This window comes from Actinia tenebrosa, unplaced genomic scaffold, assembly GCF_029948245.1.
Source record: "Actinia tenebrosa isolate PJP-AT-01 unplaced genomic scaffold, QUT_ActTen_1.0 PGA_scaffold0__85_contigs__length_37466705, whole genome shotgun sequence".
In the NCBI taxonomy this organism is placed as follows: Eukaryota; Metazoa; Cnidaria; class Anthozoa; order Actiniaria; family Actiniidae; genus Actinia; species Actinia tenebrosa.
Genome location: NW_028292569.1, coordinates 22,353,836 through 22,367,663, shown reverse-complemented (window position 1 = coordinate 22,367,663; position 13,828 = coordinate 22,353,836). Strand labels below are relative to the sequence as shown.

The 13,828-nt window shown below is 39.5% G+C and overlaps 1 protein-coding gene across 3 annotated transcripts in view; it reads right to left on the bottom strand.

Moving 5' to 3' along the window:
* LOC116303848 (uncharacterized) overlaps positions 1 to 13,828 on the bottom strand; it is a 44,863-nt gene that overhangs the window by 5,326 nt on the left and 25,709 nt on the right. For 2 of the 3 annotated variants that reach the window (XM_089025790.1, XM_089025792.1), the window contains exons 7-19: positions 13,419 to 13,504; positions 12,075 to 12,157; positions 11,317 to 11,382; positions 10,513 to 10,627; positions 9,707 to 9,910; positions 9,075 to 9,128; positions 7,154 to 8,195; positions 6,010 to 6,091; positions 5,411 to 5,495; positions 3,838 to 3,912; positions 1,910 to 2,608; positions 1,296 to 1,515; positions 11 to 160 (exon numbers count right to left, since the gene is read on the bottom strand). In XM_089025790.1, coding sequence (XP_088881916.1) covers positions 11 to 160; positions 1,296 to 1,515; positions 1,910 to 2,608; positions 3,838 to 3,912; positions 5,411 to 5,495; positions 6,010 to 6,091; positions 7,154 to 8,195; positions 9,075 to 9,128; positions 9,707 to 9,910; positions 10,513 to 10,627; positions 11,317 to 11,382; positions 12,075 to 12,157; positions 13,419 to 13,504 — 2,961 coding nt within the window. The remainder of the gene's footprint in view (positions 1 to 10; positions 161 to 1,295; positions 1,516 to 1,909; positions 2,609 to 3,837; positions 3,913 to 5,410; positions 5,496 to 6,009; positions 6,092 to 7,153; positions 8,196 to 9,074; positions 9,129 to 9,706; positions 9,911 to 10,512; positions 10,628 to 11,316; positions 11,383 to 12,074; positions 12,158 to 13,418; positions 13,505 to 13,828) is intronic. The other variant, XM_089025793.1, reaches the window with a different exon arrangement.

The following is a 13,828-nucleotide window of genomic DNA, read 5'->3' as shown; positions in this document are numbered from 1 at the left end:
CCATACTTACTAGTTGGTTGTGTAGACCACGGGCTGTAAAACTTCGTAGCCCTCGCTGTAGGAGGTGAGGAAAGTGTTGCGGTACTTGTGCAGCTGACAGGGGGTTCTGAAAGTAACGGTTCTTTCCGTGATGGGGTGGAAAAGCTGCAACTTGATTCTACTAAAGGGTGTAAAATAATTATTAATATATCGTTAAAAAAATTTAATCAAAAAAAATTTTTTTTTTTAAATTTTTAAATTTTTCAAAATTTATTTTAATTTATCTTTTTTAAATAGCGCAGCGCGCTCATTCTAAAAATAGCTTAAAGATTCGGACAAACATTGCATTCTGTTTAACCGCTACGAGGATTATACGAACCGATTTTATTATTTTTACTTAAAGTTACAATAATAACCCATGTAAACTAAGATCAACTGCGATCGGCTGTGAAAATTATCTGCTGAAAGTAAACTTGTAAGTTTGTTTGTCCGAATTTCGCCTTTGTCTTCGTTTTTATGACGTCACGGCTGCGCTGCGCTATTAAATTGATTTTTTTAAATTTTTTTAAAAATAGACCTCTTGTTTCGTTGTATGTTTTCCATTTCTGGCCACGCGCCATTCCCTAGAGTATGATTTCTTTGTTCAATGGTTGCGCATGAGAAGACACATGAATATGGACACAACTCAAACAAAGGATCAATGAAATGACTCCTAATGAATCTACATTTCGTGCGTAATGTTTTCCTAATCCAGACCACGTGTCATTCCCCAGAGTATCATTTCTTTGTTTCACGGTAATCTAATCTAATCCTAATCCAGACCACGTGTCATTCCCTAGAGTATCATTTCTTTGTTTCACGGTAATCTAATCTAATCCTAATCCAGACCACGTGTCATTCCCTAGAGTATCATTTCTTTGTTTCACGGTAATCTAATCTAATCCTAATCCAGACCACGTGTCATTCCCTAGAGTATCATTTATTCGTTTCACGGTAATCTAATCTAATCCTAATCCAGACCACGTGTCATTCCCTAGAGTATCATTTCTTTGTTTAACGGTAATTTAATCTAATTCTAATCCAGTCCACGTGTCATTCCCTAGAGTATCATTTCTTTGTTTAACGGTAATCTAATCTAATCCTAATCCAGTCCACGTGTCATTCCCTAGAGTATTTTTTCTTTGTTTCACGGTCATCTAATCTAATCCTAATCCAGACAACGTGTCATTCTCTAGACTGTAGAGCATTATTTTTTTCTTTAACAGTTGCGTATGAAAAGACACAAATATGAATACAACTTAAACAATCTTTCATACCTTGAAATACTGAGTTAGTAGATGGAATATCTCCTATAGCTCCAAACGGCCCCGATACTAATGATTCAGAATTCGCTTGGTGAGGTCTTTTGTGGGACCAAACTGTACCATAGCAGACGCTATTAGGTACGGAATCTAAGGGCCGTCCTGGTCCTACCACGTCCCTTTGTGCTGTGGTTGTTTCAGCACTTGTGCTTGCCGCTACAGTAGAAACTGTGACCTGGAATAGAGAGATTCGAGGAATATTAATATTTCATTAGGAATAAAAACTATATTAGCGCTTGAAGCTCCTTGTTGCCTTTTTGTGGTATATCTCCTAAAAACAATTTACATACAAAAATACTGCAATCACACTAGAGTGACCACAGTAAAACCGTGAAACTTTAGTAATACTAAATAGCACAATTTCATGCAAATTCCATTGTTTCTATTGTTTAACTAGCACTATTTTGTACTATTTAGTAATTAGTGTTTCACGGATTTACTGTGGTCACTTTACTACACTATTCACATATAAATGATTTTGAAAGAAAAACATTTTCCTTGATACACACTTTAACCAATAAAAACGTCAAATGAAATACAAGAAAGAAAGAAAGATTCCATCTACATACCTTCCCATGAGTATTGCTGTAGCAAGAACCCACCATCTCAGCCTTCACATTGCTCGTTGTGCTATTCGTGTACGCCCCACTATTCCTATTAACAGCCCTCCCGTGTACAGACGCCTCGTGACTATAACCACTCGACACCTGAGTACCCCCATCAGTCGGTCCATTACTCATGGCATAAGTACTACTACTAACGCCCGTAGTTACTGCACTAGTCGATATACCCACACTCTGAGTCACGGGAGGGCGGTTCGGTTTCCATGCAGACTGAGTTGCCCACGCTGCCGTTGTCTTGGTAACAGCTTGAGCGCCCTTAACATTAAGCCCACTGTCCGAGCTTCCCGATGATAACGACCTAGTGTGTGTCTGTCGTGGTTCTTGACTGACGGCTTCAGAGTTAACTGTCTCACTCGATGTCTTGTCTTCACTGCCCATAGACTTAAGAGTCGGTTTAGAAGTAGCGGTGGTTGTCGTCATGGTGTTGGCTTGGGCAATGGTTGGCCATTCTGAGGACGCCGACGCAATAGCTGCGAAGTTCCCTCTGACGCCTGTTACACCTGAGGTGTTGCCATATTCTGAGGGACCGTTGGCTGTGGTTGTCGTAGAGGAGGGTGTAGCCGCTGTGGTCTGCGCGATGGTGCTCGGGGTGTTTAACGCCTGTGTGACGAGGAACTTTGCACGCTGGACAGATTTTGTTGATCCCTTTTGTTGATAAAAAATAAAGAAAAAAAGTTAACAAATAAAAGAAGAATAAGTAAGGATTAATTTGGTTGGTTTTCAGCCTTTCAAAGGCTTCGAAAAATCCACTTAACATCTGCTATCCAGCCCTGCGTAAATGGTCTAACTCCGCAAAAACATTTTGTTGGCTTTTGCCACTTGACTGGTTTTCTCAGAAAACCCATTGAATAATTTCTCATTTCAAAGACGAAGAAGCCCAAGCTCAAATATCGATTTAGAACTTTGCATTTAGACTTTTGCGAAAAGACGTAAATCGGTGAACCCAGAAAAATCCTCAATAAAGAGAGACACCTGCTAACGAACTCTACTCACAAGTGATACCACAGGTGAGAAGTGCGTGTACCACTCCTACACTACCTTTGATTCCCCAAACTCGTGTACAGCTATCTCAAAAAACGTTGTCATCGCCAAAGGCTATATTCGATAGGCGAAAAGCGATAGTTCATTCCAAGATCCAAGAATAGCTGGAATGACTCGTATTTCTGCTTCTCATTCTCGTCAAGAACATGGACCTTAGTGTTGAGACTGATTCAATGTTCTTTGTATTCAACGAAACCATTTCGTTAGGCGATAGGCGAAAAGCGATAGGATATATGCCATTCCAAGATCCAAGAATTGCTGGAATGACTTGTGTTTCTGCTTCTTATTCTCGTCAAGAACATGGACCTTAGTGTTGAGACTGATTCAATGTTCTTTGTATTCAACGAAACCATTTCGTTAGGCGATAGGCGAAAAGCGATAGGATATATGCCATTCCAAGATCCAAGAATTGCTGGAATGACTTGTGTTTTTGCTTCTTATTCTCGTCAAGAACATGGACCTTAGTGTTGAGACTGATTCAATGTTCTTTGTATTCAACAAATACATTTCGTTAAGCGATAGGCGAAAAGCGATAGGAGATAGGTTATTCCAAGATCCAAGAATAGCTGGAATGACTTGTGTTTCTGCTTCTTATTCTCGTCAAGAACATGGACCTTAGTGTTGAGACTGATTCAATGTTCTTTGTGTTAAATCAACGAAACGATTTCCATGTCGGATTGACCTACAAAGCTTATCGCCTTTGACGATGACAACGTTTATTTAAATAGATGTGTACAGTTAAGAGGAAATAAAGAGGACTTCCACATAAGAAATGCCTACAGCTGTTGGGATAAGATTCTAGAGGGTTGAGAGATCGTTGACATAATAGTTACCTTGATGGTAATGACTCGGTCTGTAGGTGCCTTGGGTTCAGGTTTACCGATTGTTATCTGTGCGCCTGACTCTTCCTGTGAACAAGATAAAAACACAACGTTGAACGACACTTCGAAAAACATAACGAAGACTGCGTGGCTCAGAAGACGAATACGTGACCATTCTTAAGATTGCGTGACTCCTCACTGAAGTCGGTCCATCAAAGGATCTTGATTGTGGCATCCCCATGCATATTTTGACATTTTCCTATGCACATTCTTTCACACGACAATAGACCTCGGCTCGGGTGTAATGTTTTCCCATTTCAGACTACGTGTCATTCCCTACCCTAGAGTATAATTTCTTTGTTTAACGGTTGTGTTCGTTTGCACAGGAGAATACACATACTCAAAGAAAGAATCTCATTCTCAAGGGAATAACATGTGGTCTGAAATGGAAAAACAACACCGGAGGTCTATTTACGTCCGCGTAGAAGGAAAAGCCAAAAGTGTTCAGACAGCCGGAAAAGAACACCTTAGTGGACTTTGATCCCACGGCACCATGTTTGTTTCCATGAGAAACAAATCTTTGTTAACACCTGCTTGCAAGAACGTTGACATACGAATATAGAACATTAGTGATTTAGTGGGATAGGAATTACATTAAAAAACAAAAGAAGATCACTGAAGCTGAACTTTTTCTTTTGTCTTTTAATGTATTCCTTTCTCACTAAATTACTAATGTTCTAATATCGTATGACAACGTTCTTGCAAGTAGGTGTAATCCGCGCAACTTCATCTTGAACAAAAATGTGTGACTCAACAATCAGTTTTCAATCTATGACAAGTATGTGTGACTCAACAATCAGTTTTCAATCTATGACAAGTATGTGTGACTCAACAATCAGTTTTCAATCTATGACAAGTATGTGTGACTCAACAATCAAGTTTCAATCTAAGACAAGAATGTGTGACTCAACAATCAGTTTTCAATCTATGACAAGAATGTGTGACTCAACAATCAGTTTTCAATCTATGACAAGTATGTGTGACTCAACAATCAGTTTTCAATCTATGACAAGTATGTGTGACTCAACAATCAAGTTTCAATCTAAGACAAGAATGTGTGACTCAACAATCAAGTTTCAATCTACGACAAGAATGTGTGACTCAACAATCAGTTTTCAATCTATAACAAGAATGTGTGACTCAACAATCAGTTTTCAATCTATAACAAGAATGCGTGACTCAACAATCAGTTTTCAATCTATGACAAGAATGTGTGACTCAACAATCAGTTTTCAATCTATGACAAGAATGTGTGACTCAACAATCAGTTTTCAATCTATGACAAGAATGTGTGACTCAACAATCAGTTTTCAATCTATGACAAGAATGTGTGACTCAACAATCAGTTTTCAATCTATGACAAGAATGTGTGACTCAACAATCAGTTTTCAATCTATGACAAGAATGTGTGACTCAACAATCAGTTTTCAATCTATGACAAGAATGTGTGACTCAACAGTTGTGTGACAAATCTTAAACTTTGCTATCTGCGTATTCGAGCGTGACAAAGGCTGGTATAACGTACCGTTATGGAGTTAATCTTGGTTCCTCCTCTGCCTATTACACGTCCACACAGAGCATTAGGAGCCGTCAACTGTACTACCATCGTCCTACAAATAGCAATGTTTATACGTTAGTTGACTGGCTAGTAGTTACTTGATACTTCTCATTACTAGTAAACAAGTCCCAGCATAGCGAGAACGGTGGCAACCATCCTTCTATGGTAAGCCCCGTTAACACTAGCGATTTTTGCGGCGATTTTTTTTGCTATATTGTCCATAATAAATAATGGTAAAGAATTTACTTGTAAAGTTTTTTTCAGGATACCAAGATTTTCCTAGACGAATGTCTCTTTTGAAGGATGAGACAAAAGATTTCATATTTCCGAAAATTGCCACAAAAATCGCCAGTGTAAAGGGGGCTGTAGAGGCAACAATTGCATAACCCCGTTTCATCATCCTGCAATAGTTCTCTTAATGCTTCTCAATATGTCATTACCCCCTAAACACATTCTTAAAATAACGCAACCCCCTACGAGTTTGCCAACCTCCCCCCCCCCCCCCCCCCCCAATGTGCTGATAAATGACAGCCCCCTAATGATACAATTGAAAGCAATGCACGTACTTTGAATTAGTCGATCTCGTAACTTCTTTCCAACTGTCTTCCTTTAACGACTGCTGCATCTGTCTGGACCTTGGCGAGTGTACTGAAATATAAAACATTGTAATCAACTCTTTCAAGTTTTCATAATCACTGTCTTTGCTAATTGTCGTTGCTAATGATGGATAGAACGTGCCCTTTCTCAAAAACCCGAAATAGGCGACTTGCACTAAGAGGTCACGTGATCAAATCGGCCATTGTGGCTGGCATTCTACAGGATTTTAGCTATGCGAGAATGTAAAAAAAGATGGCGAATTCGGGTAGTTTTTTGGTGATGAAAGGTAAGTTAGCGCACTAAATAACGATAAAAATCCCCTTTTCTTGCAAGAAATATATTCTTAGTAGGTATCTAAAATAGATTATTTCTCAATTGACACGGTTTTCTTTGTTATTCACAAGACTTTATTTTTGTTATAACCCTCATAAATGCTAGGTCAATGAGTAGTCAGTTATTAACCCGGTTAATGACTATATATAGACCGTTCGCATTTATAATGAGCAACATTTGATAGGAAACCTTCTCAATTGATAAATAAAATACTTAATTACCTCGAACGTCGGCAATAAGCCTATACATCCCTCGGGCCTAGTGCCCTCGGGATGTGTATGGCTTATTGCCTCCGTTCTCGGTAATTAACTCTTACTTTTTGTTATTAACTCCCAACTACTAAACTAACAAACTACTTAACAAACTACTAAACAAACCAAAAGTCAAAAAACCAAACACAAAGGGGAGAACTCTTGACAACTAAGGGCGGATAAAGAACTCTACGTATGATAATCTAAACTGGGGTTGAGCAAGTCTTACGAGACAAGGACAGAAGACATGACTAAAAAGTGTGTGTGGGGAGGGGGGAGGGGGTGCATAAAATTGGAAAATATTGGAGACTAGTATGGGGAACAAGGTGAGACACACACAGATCACTGTTAATCTTTATTGTGCGCACAAACTAAGCGGGATCAACAACAGAGGCAATGGGTGATTGTGATTGGCTGAGCTCAAGATATTGATTTTGTTCTCTCCTGATTGGCTAAAGTTTTAGTCTTAAATTTTATTCAAGTGGTCCCGTTTAGTATGTCCGCAGAGTGAATTACAGATTTCACTTACATGGCTTTTGTTCTTTGTCATTATCATTCTGCGTAACCTTAGGAACCGTCGATGACTGTCCAGTAGTCGTACACCCCCTGGATACGGTCTTGTGTTTGCCATGCTCCCCAGGGGATCCCCCCTCACTTCCATCACTCGAATCTTTAGATCTTCTCTTCAAACTTCTATCTCCTTCAGAAACTCGATCTGCTTCGGGCGAAGACTTTGGCGACGCATTGGCTCTACTCCTCTCCCTCGGTGACACAGGGTGACCAGTACTAGAATTTATTGTACTTGAAGAATCAATCTTATCGAGCTCAGAAATCTTATTAGGTGATGGACTTGATACATGTGAGTTACTCGTGTTCTTGGTGGTATTTACGTTCGTGTTTTGTTTGTGAGAAGAATCGCGTTTTTGTTTCTCCTGCTTCGAGTCCATGTTAATCGAACTTATCGTAATCCCATGATTTAGATTTCTCTTCGTCTCGCTATCCTTTTCATCTTTAGTTTTGTTATTTTGACCATTCGTTTTCTTTTTCTCTTCTTTCGCCGTACTCGCCTCCTCGGATTTCTTTTTCGTGTTCTTGGCCTTTTCAGCGGATTTTTTATCTTCGTAATCGTTCGGCGAGTCTTGATTCTGATGATGTTGTCTGTCGTTCGACCCAACGACATTCTTCGATACCTCATCTTCTATATTCAACTTCCCTCGTCCCCTCGATGAATCAACAATTTCTCTCGAATCTTGTCCGTTATTTTGCTTCGGGTTGCTTTCTTTTCTATTCTTGTTCTTTTGAGGAATGATTTCAGCATCGTCGTTGTCTTTGCTCTTTTTTTCTTGTGTGTTTTGCTTGGTGCAGTCATCGTCTTCGTTGTCGCTCGAGTCTCCTTCGGATTCGGGTGGTTCTGCTACTTCCTGAGGTCTGTTTTCAAGAGGCGTTTCTTCTTTAGTTTCTTTTGCTTGTTCGCCTTCTTTAGCAGCTTTTCGTCTGCGTCGTTTGTCTCTTCTTTTCGCTGCTGCTTTCTTTTTGCGGTTATTTTCTCTTTCTTTTTCATTTTCAAGCTCCTGTAGTAAGAACAGTAAATACATTGTTATTATTCTCGTTTCCAGACTGTCGTTCTCCACCGCCGTAGTAGAGACCTTTAGCATCAGGTTTACCACCCGCGGGGTGGGGGGGGGGGGGGGGGGGTGCTCCCCTATATTCGCTATACGGGTACGTGCAGCCAAACAGGGTATGGTTTTTAGCGATTCTATTCTGGAAAAGGGCATATAAAATCGCGCTCGCTCTGGGACAGGGTATATGAAATCACGCTCTCTCCTCTCTGGAACAGGGTATCCATTTTCGCAATACCGGAATAGGTTGTGATTCTCAGCGACCTTGCTCTGGAACAGGGTATGAATTTCAGCGATTTTACTCTGGAACAGGGTCAGGGTTCAGTGGGCTCAGCGGCACATCCCTACCCTAAACGAGCAAGAGTACCTCCCCCCCGAGGTTTACCACTAGGGATCTGGCCAGAAACATGACAGCGAACACGAAGAAACACTCAGGATCAATGAAATTCAATATAGCGGCTATTCCACCGCGAGTTCTTTTACTGTGATACAAACACGCATGAGACTTCTGAGAGCATGAGTGATGGCCGAGTGTGCCTGTACTGTGATACAAACACGCATGAGACTTCTGAGAGCATGAGTGATGGCCGAGTGTGCCCGTACTTAGATACAAACACGCATGAGACTTCTGAGAGCATGAGTGATGGCCGAGTGTGCCTGTACTGTGATACAAACCCGCATGAGACTTCTGAGAGCATGAGTGATGGCCGAGTGCGCCTGTACTGTGATACAAAGAGGCATGACCTCTAGAGCACAAGGTAGGTGGCTTGTGCTAGTACTGTGATATATATAAACCAATGCAAAATTCAGAACATTAAGGGACAAACTAACCTTGAGAAGCAATTCCGTATTGCGCTGAACTTTTTGCTCTTTTGCTTTTTTACACTGAAAAAAAAGAAAAGAAATTGAATTAACAATATTAATACCTTTATTTTATATAGCGTCAATTCTAGCATGATTCAACAACGTTTTACAATAAGAAATATAAAAATACATAAATTATTTACAAGATCAAAAATAATTAAAACATTCAAAACAAATATATATGCATAAATGTACAAATCATACATCAAAAATAATTTGAAACTTAGATTACAAAATAGTTTTGCGCTTGTTTTTCAACCACAACTCCCCGTACACGGCTCTGCTGTGAGGTTCCCTCCACACGCACTACATTCTACATTTATAGCATACAACACTCAACTCACATGTTGATTTTAACGGAGTGAGGAAACCTGAGAACCCAGAAAAAATTCTCATGAAAAGAAAGAGAACAACACATCAAACAAACTTAAGTCACCCACGACCCCAGGCATCAACTACACACAGCAGATCTGAGAAAAAATGTTAACAAATCAGAATCGAGAAAATTTGCAAAACGGAGGTGTATTCATTCATTCTATATCAGATCAGCTGGACAGTGTTAAGAAAATTTGCAACGTAGCAGCGCATGCCATGCATACCTTGAGAATCAGATCATAGCATTTTGTTCTTCCCAGCATCAGTTCGTCATATCTGTCTTTGTCATCGATTGGTGCAACAAGGCATTTTTGACACTGTTCTTCTGATGGCAGGTGATCGACTACGTTGAGAAGCCATTCAAGTGCTTCCACGTGACCATTCTTCATTGCTGATACCAGAGGCGAGTTGTTACGGTAATCTGGGGCCTGGAAATACAAACAGGATAAGTGATTAGGAATCTTAAGAATTGTAAAATCTACGACGGTGACGTCAACCGGAGGCGTAAATAATTTCTCTTTCGGGTTTTGTTCTTTGGAGATTTCATTCAAGATATTGTCAGTACGACTTTGAGGGCGCGAAACCCTGAAGTGAAGTTATTTACACTTCCGGTTGACGTCGCCGGCTTCAATAGGCCCTTTGCAACTCAGTAATCACGTGCTGATTAATTCACTGAGAGCAAATGAATGAACATTTTGATTCCTATGGGTGAAATATACTGGAGAGCAAACAAACTTTCTACAACCTGTTTCGAGAGATCGTAATAAAAATGCATCTCGTGACACACTGGTTACACATCGTTTCATCCAGTTCTTTACAAGTAGCTAAAAAGAATCACCAATTTAAAATAAAAACAAAAATGTTGCTCACCAGTACAGACACGTGACCGGTAACTGCAAAGGGCCTATTGGTATGCAACACGCAACACCAACTTTTCTTTGAGATAGCTGCATTACGATTCAAAAGTGACTACCACGTGAAGGTAGTACCATTCTTTTAGCTACATAAAGTACAATATCATCGCATATACCTCAATGTCCGCTCCTCTGACGTGTAGTGCAATAGCGATGGCCAGGTGACCTTCCTTGCAGGACAAGTGGAATGGTGTACAGCCTTTCTTGGTGTGACATTCTATATTGGCACTCCTAGAAAATATTCAAGCTCATTTGATACAGTGGAATTTCATACGAGTCCACGGACACACTGAGGGTGAACTTAATAATGTGTTCAATTAATTCTAAGTAAAAGCTAATTTAAAAAGGTGTGTCTTAACAGCTGATTTGAAATTGCCGATGCACAGTTCATTCCTGAGTTCAACAGGAAGAGCGTTTTTACAGATATATGGTACAGGTATACACTCTAATACGATTCTTTGTGACAGGGCAGAAAAACGACAAGCCCGCTACTTTCACGATTTTTTCACTTAGCTGAGTTTAATACTCCAAATTTTTAGGCGTTTCATTTGTGTCACTGCTGCTCGAAACTCGTGACGAAATCTACTTAGTAATTACAAAAATGTCAGTTTTCTGCTGATCAAAATATCACCTCTCCCAAAGTACACGGCTTTATATCTCAAATACGCATTCAATACATTTTGGTCGCATTTGATATTTTGCTATTTGGCTCCAAAAGAACGTGTTTACAAAATATTGAGATTAGATACGTAAAGCTGTCCTTATGGTGAAAGGCCAAAAACCGTTTTTCTGCCCTGTCATTCTTTGTACAGCTTTAGTGGTTAGGGTGGTGTAGTGGTATAACAGGTCACGGACACCTAAAGAGTGCTTTCGTTAATGAATGTAAAGGAAGAAAAACAACAGATAAACAGTCAAGATACCTTCTTAGTAACAACGATACCAGTTCAGCATGACCTTTCTCACAAGCCAAGGTTAAAGGATTTTCTCTGGAAAACAATGATATTCTAGATAAGTTCAATGACAAAATACACTTAAAGACAATTAGCAGAAACATGTAAAACAGGCTGTACACTTGAATGCAAGTTGGTTGGAGGGTTTTTCTCATGGTTCTCTGGTTTTCCTCCCATCGCAAAACCTAACAAGCTCAAGTCAAATTTGATCTGTGTGTTACCCATGCCCTGACTTAGATCAGCCCAGAGGTTGTTTCAGGGTTCAATATGTGAGTTACCCATGCCCTGACTTAGATCAGCCCATTGGTTGTTTCAGGGTTCAATCTGTGAGTTACCCATGCCCTGACTTAGATCAGCCCATTGGTTGTTTCAGGGTTCTATCTGTGAGTTAGCCATGCCCTGACTTAGATCAGCCCATTGGTTGTTTCAGGGTTTGATCTGTGAGTTAGTCATGCCCCGACTTAGATCAGCCCAGAGGTAGTTTCAGGGTTTGATCTGTGAGTTACCCATGCCCTAACTTATATCAGCCCAGGAGTTGATTCAGGGTTTTGTAAAATATGAAGTTTGAAAGAAAGAAAAAACAGCCAAGACCCATCACTGACTGATGAATGTTATAAGGGAGAAATAGCTGTGCATCATATCAAGGTATCATCTTAGTTTATAGAATTCATTTGACAAAATTTCCTTTCAGACCCATAGCATTTGAAGGTTATTCTTCATGTCTGTACCTGCTGTTGGGAAAGGTTGCGTTGACACTTGCACCATAATCCAATAACAGTTTTACAACTTCCACATGGTTCTCTCTACAGGCCTAGAAAGTGGAAAAAAATGGGAAACATAAGAAAACAGTTATTGAATGATGTTTCTGTTATACATAACCAAAGGCTTCTCAACTTTTTAACGAAAAATCGAAGGCTCTGGTAACACACAAATCGGCCGTTAATTTGATTGGTTTATTTTTTTGCATAATCAACTGTTTTCATGGGAGTCCTCGTACATCATAAGGTATTCAATTAGTTGAACATGTATGAGGACTCCCATGAGGAATCTACAGATCTTTATGCATTCAAATTATTACCTTGCTTTATTTTCACTCTTGAAAATAATGCTGGAGGGCGTCAAACCGTCGAGTATACTAGTCTTCAATTTTATTTTAAAAACTTCAAGAAACAAACACCTTATTTGCTTTGAATTTTGAAGGTTTGAATTTTTACCGGAAGTCAGAATTTGTGGAGCATGCATTCTAGCAAAGTAGGATCTGGGTCATCTGGTTTGTTTGTCACCAGAGCCTGCGATTTTTTGGTGAAAAGGATCTGGGTATGAGAATGAAGGATAAGGTATGTACTGTATGTGTTTTGAACCCAACGTTTTTACCATTACGAATAAAAATGGCTCGGAATAGAAAATAAAAATGGCTAGACAGTTTTTTTATATTTTTGACAGGACAAATAGTTTTGGTGGAGCAAAATTTCCCTGCCATTTTATTTTCCAATTTGTAGTTTAAAACTATTTTTGCCTGCAAGCAGGGTTTTCAACAGAAGCCAGCAACCGGCAGATTCCGCCATCTACTCTTGCTAATTTGGGCGCCTACTTAGCCACTTCCCAATGTAATTGTAGATTTTGATTAAAGTTCTTTAAAGTTCGTTAAAATAAATTTTAACCCAATCTTTGTTGCTGTACTACGAAAACTGCAATGCAATCGAAACTACGATCGTTGGCCGCCATCTTGAATTTTTGTGAGAAGAGTGAGATTGGTGACAAGTATGCCTTGATTACATGCTCAAGTGATTTCTGGTTTACCGCCTATTTCATATTTTATTTTTCATAACCGCCCACCAAAAATCTTATTGAAAACCCTGTGCCAGTAGTAAAATCTGGCCAACCGGAAATGCTACACCTTTTCCTAAAGTGGAAAGACATTTTTGCTTTTCAATTACCCATCCCCTAGGACATATATCTTTTATTTTGATATTGAGAAATAAAAACACCCTAATTATGTTGCAGAAAGAACCTGTGTTGGACCCTTTTAGGCTCTAGTATTGAAAGGGTTAAAGGATGAAACACTTGTTTACCTGGAAGAGAGGTGTTATGCCTGTCTTGGTCCTACAGTCTCTATTTGCAGTGTTTTCAAGTAACAGTTCTGCTACATCTCTATGACCTGCAAAAACAGAATCAGTAGTATAACAGGAAAAAAAAAATACTCCAGCTTTGAGTTGTCTGTTGCTCAGGGTTAGCTTCGACATTGTGCAGAATATTCACGTGTTCCAGTGAAGGTCCGCAGAATTCCACAGTGTATCGTTGAAGTTGCGCATTCTTTACTTTACTGTTGGTATTTGTGAATATTTAGACACTGTTATAAGGCTAACCCTGGGTTTTGGAGTCTGATTGATAATTATAAAATAATTGGGATACTATGCCCGCTATGATTGGTCAAAAACCATGTTTGATGAGAGTATCAAAACACGTTATCATCATTTTAGTG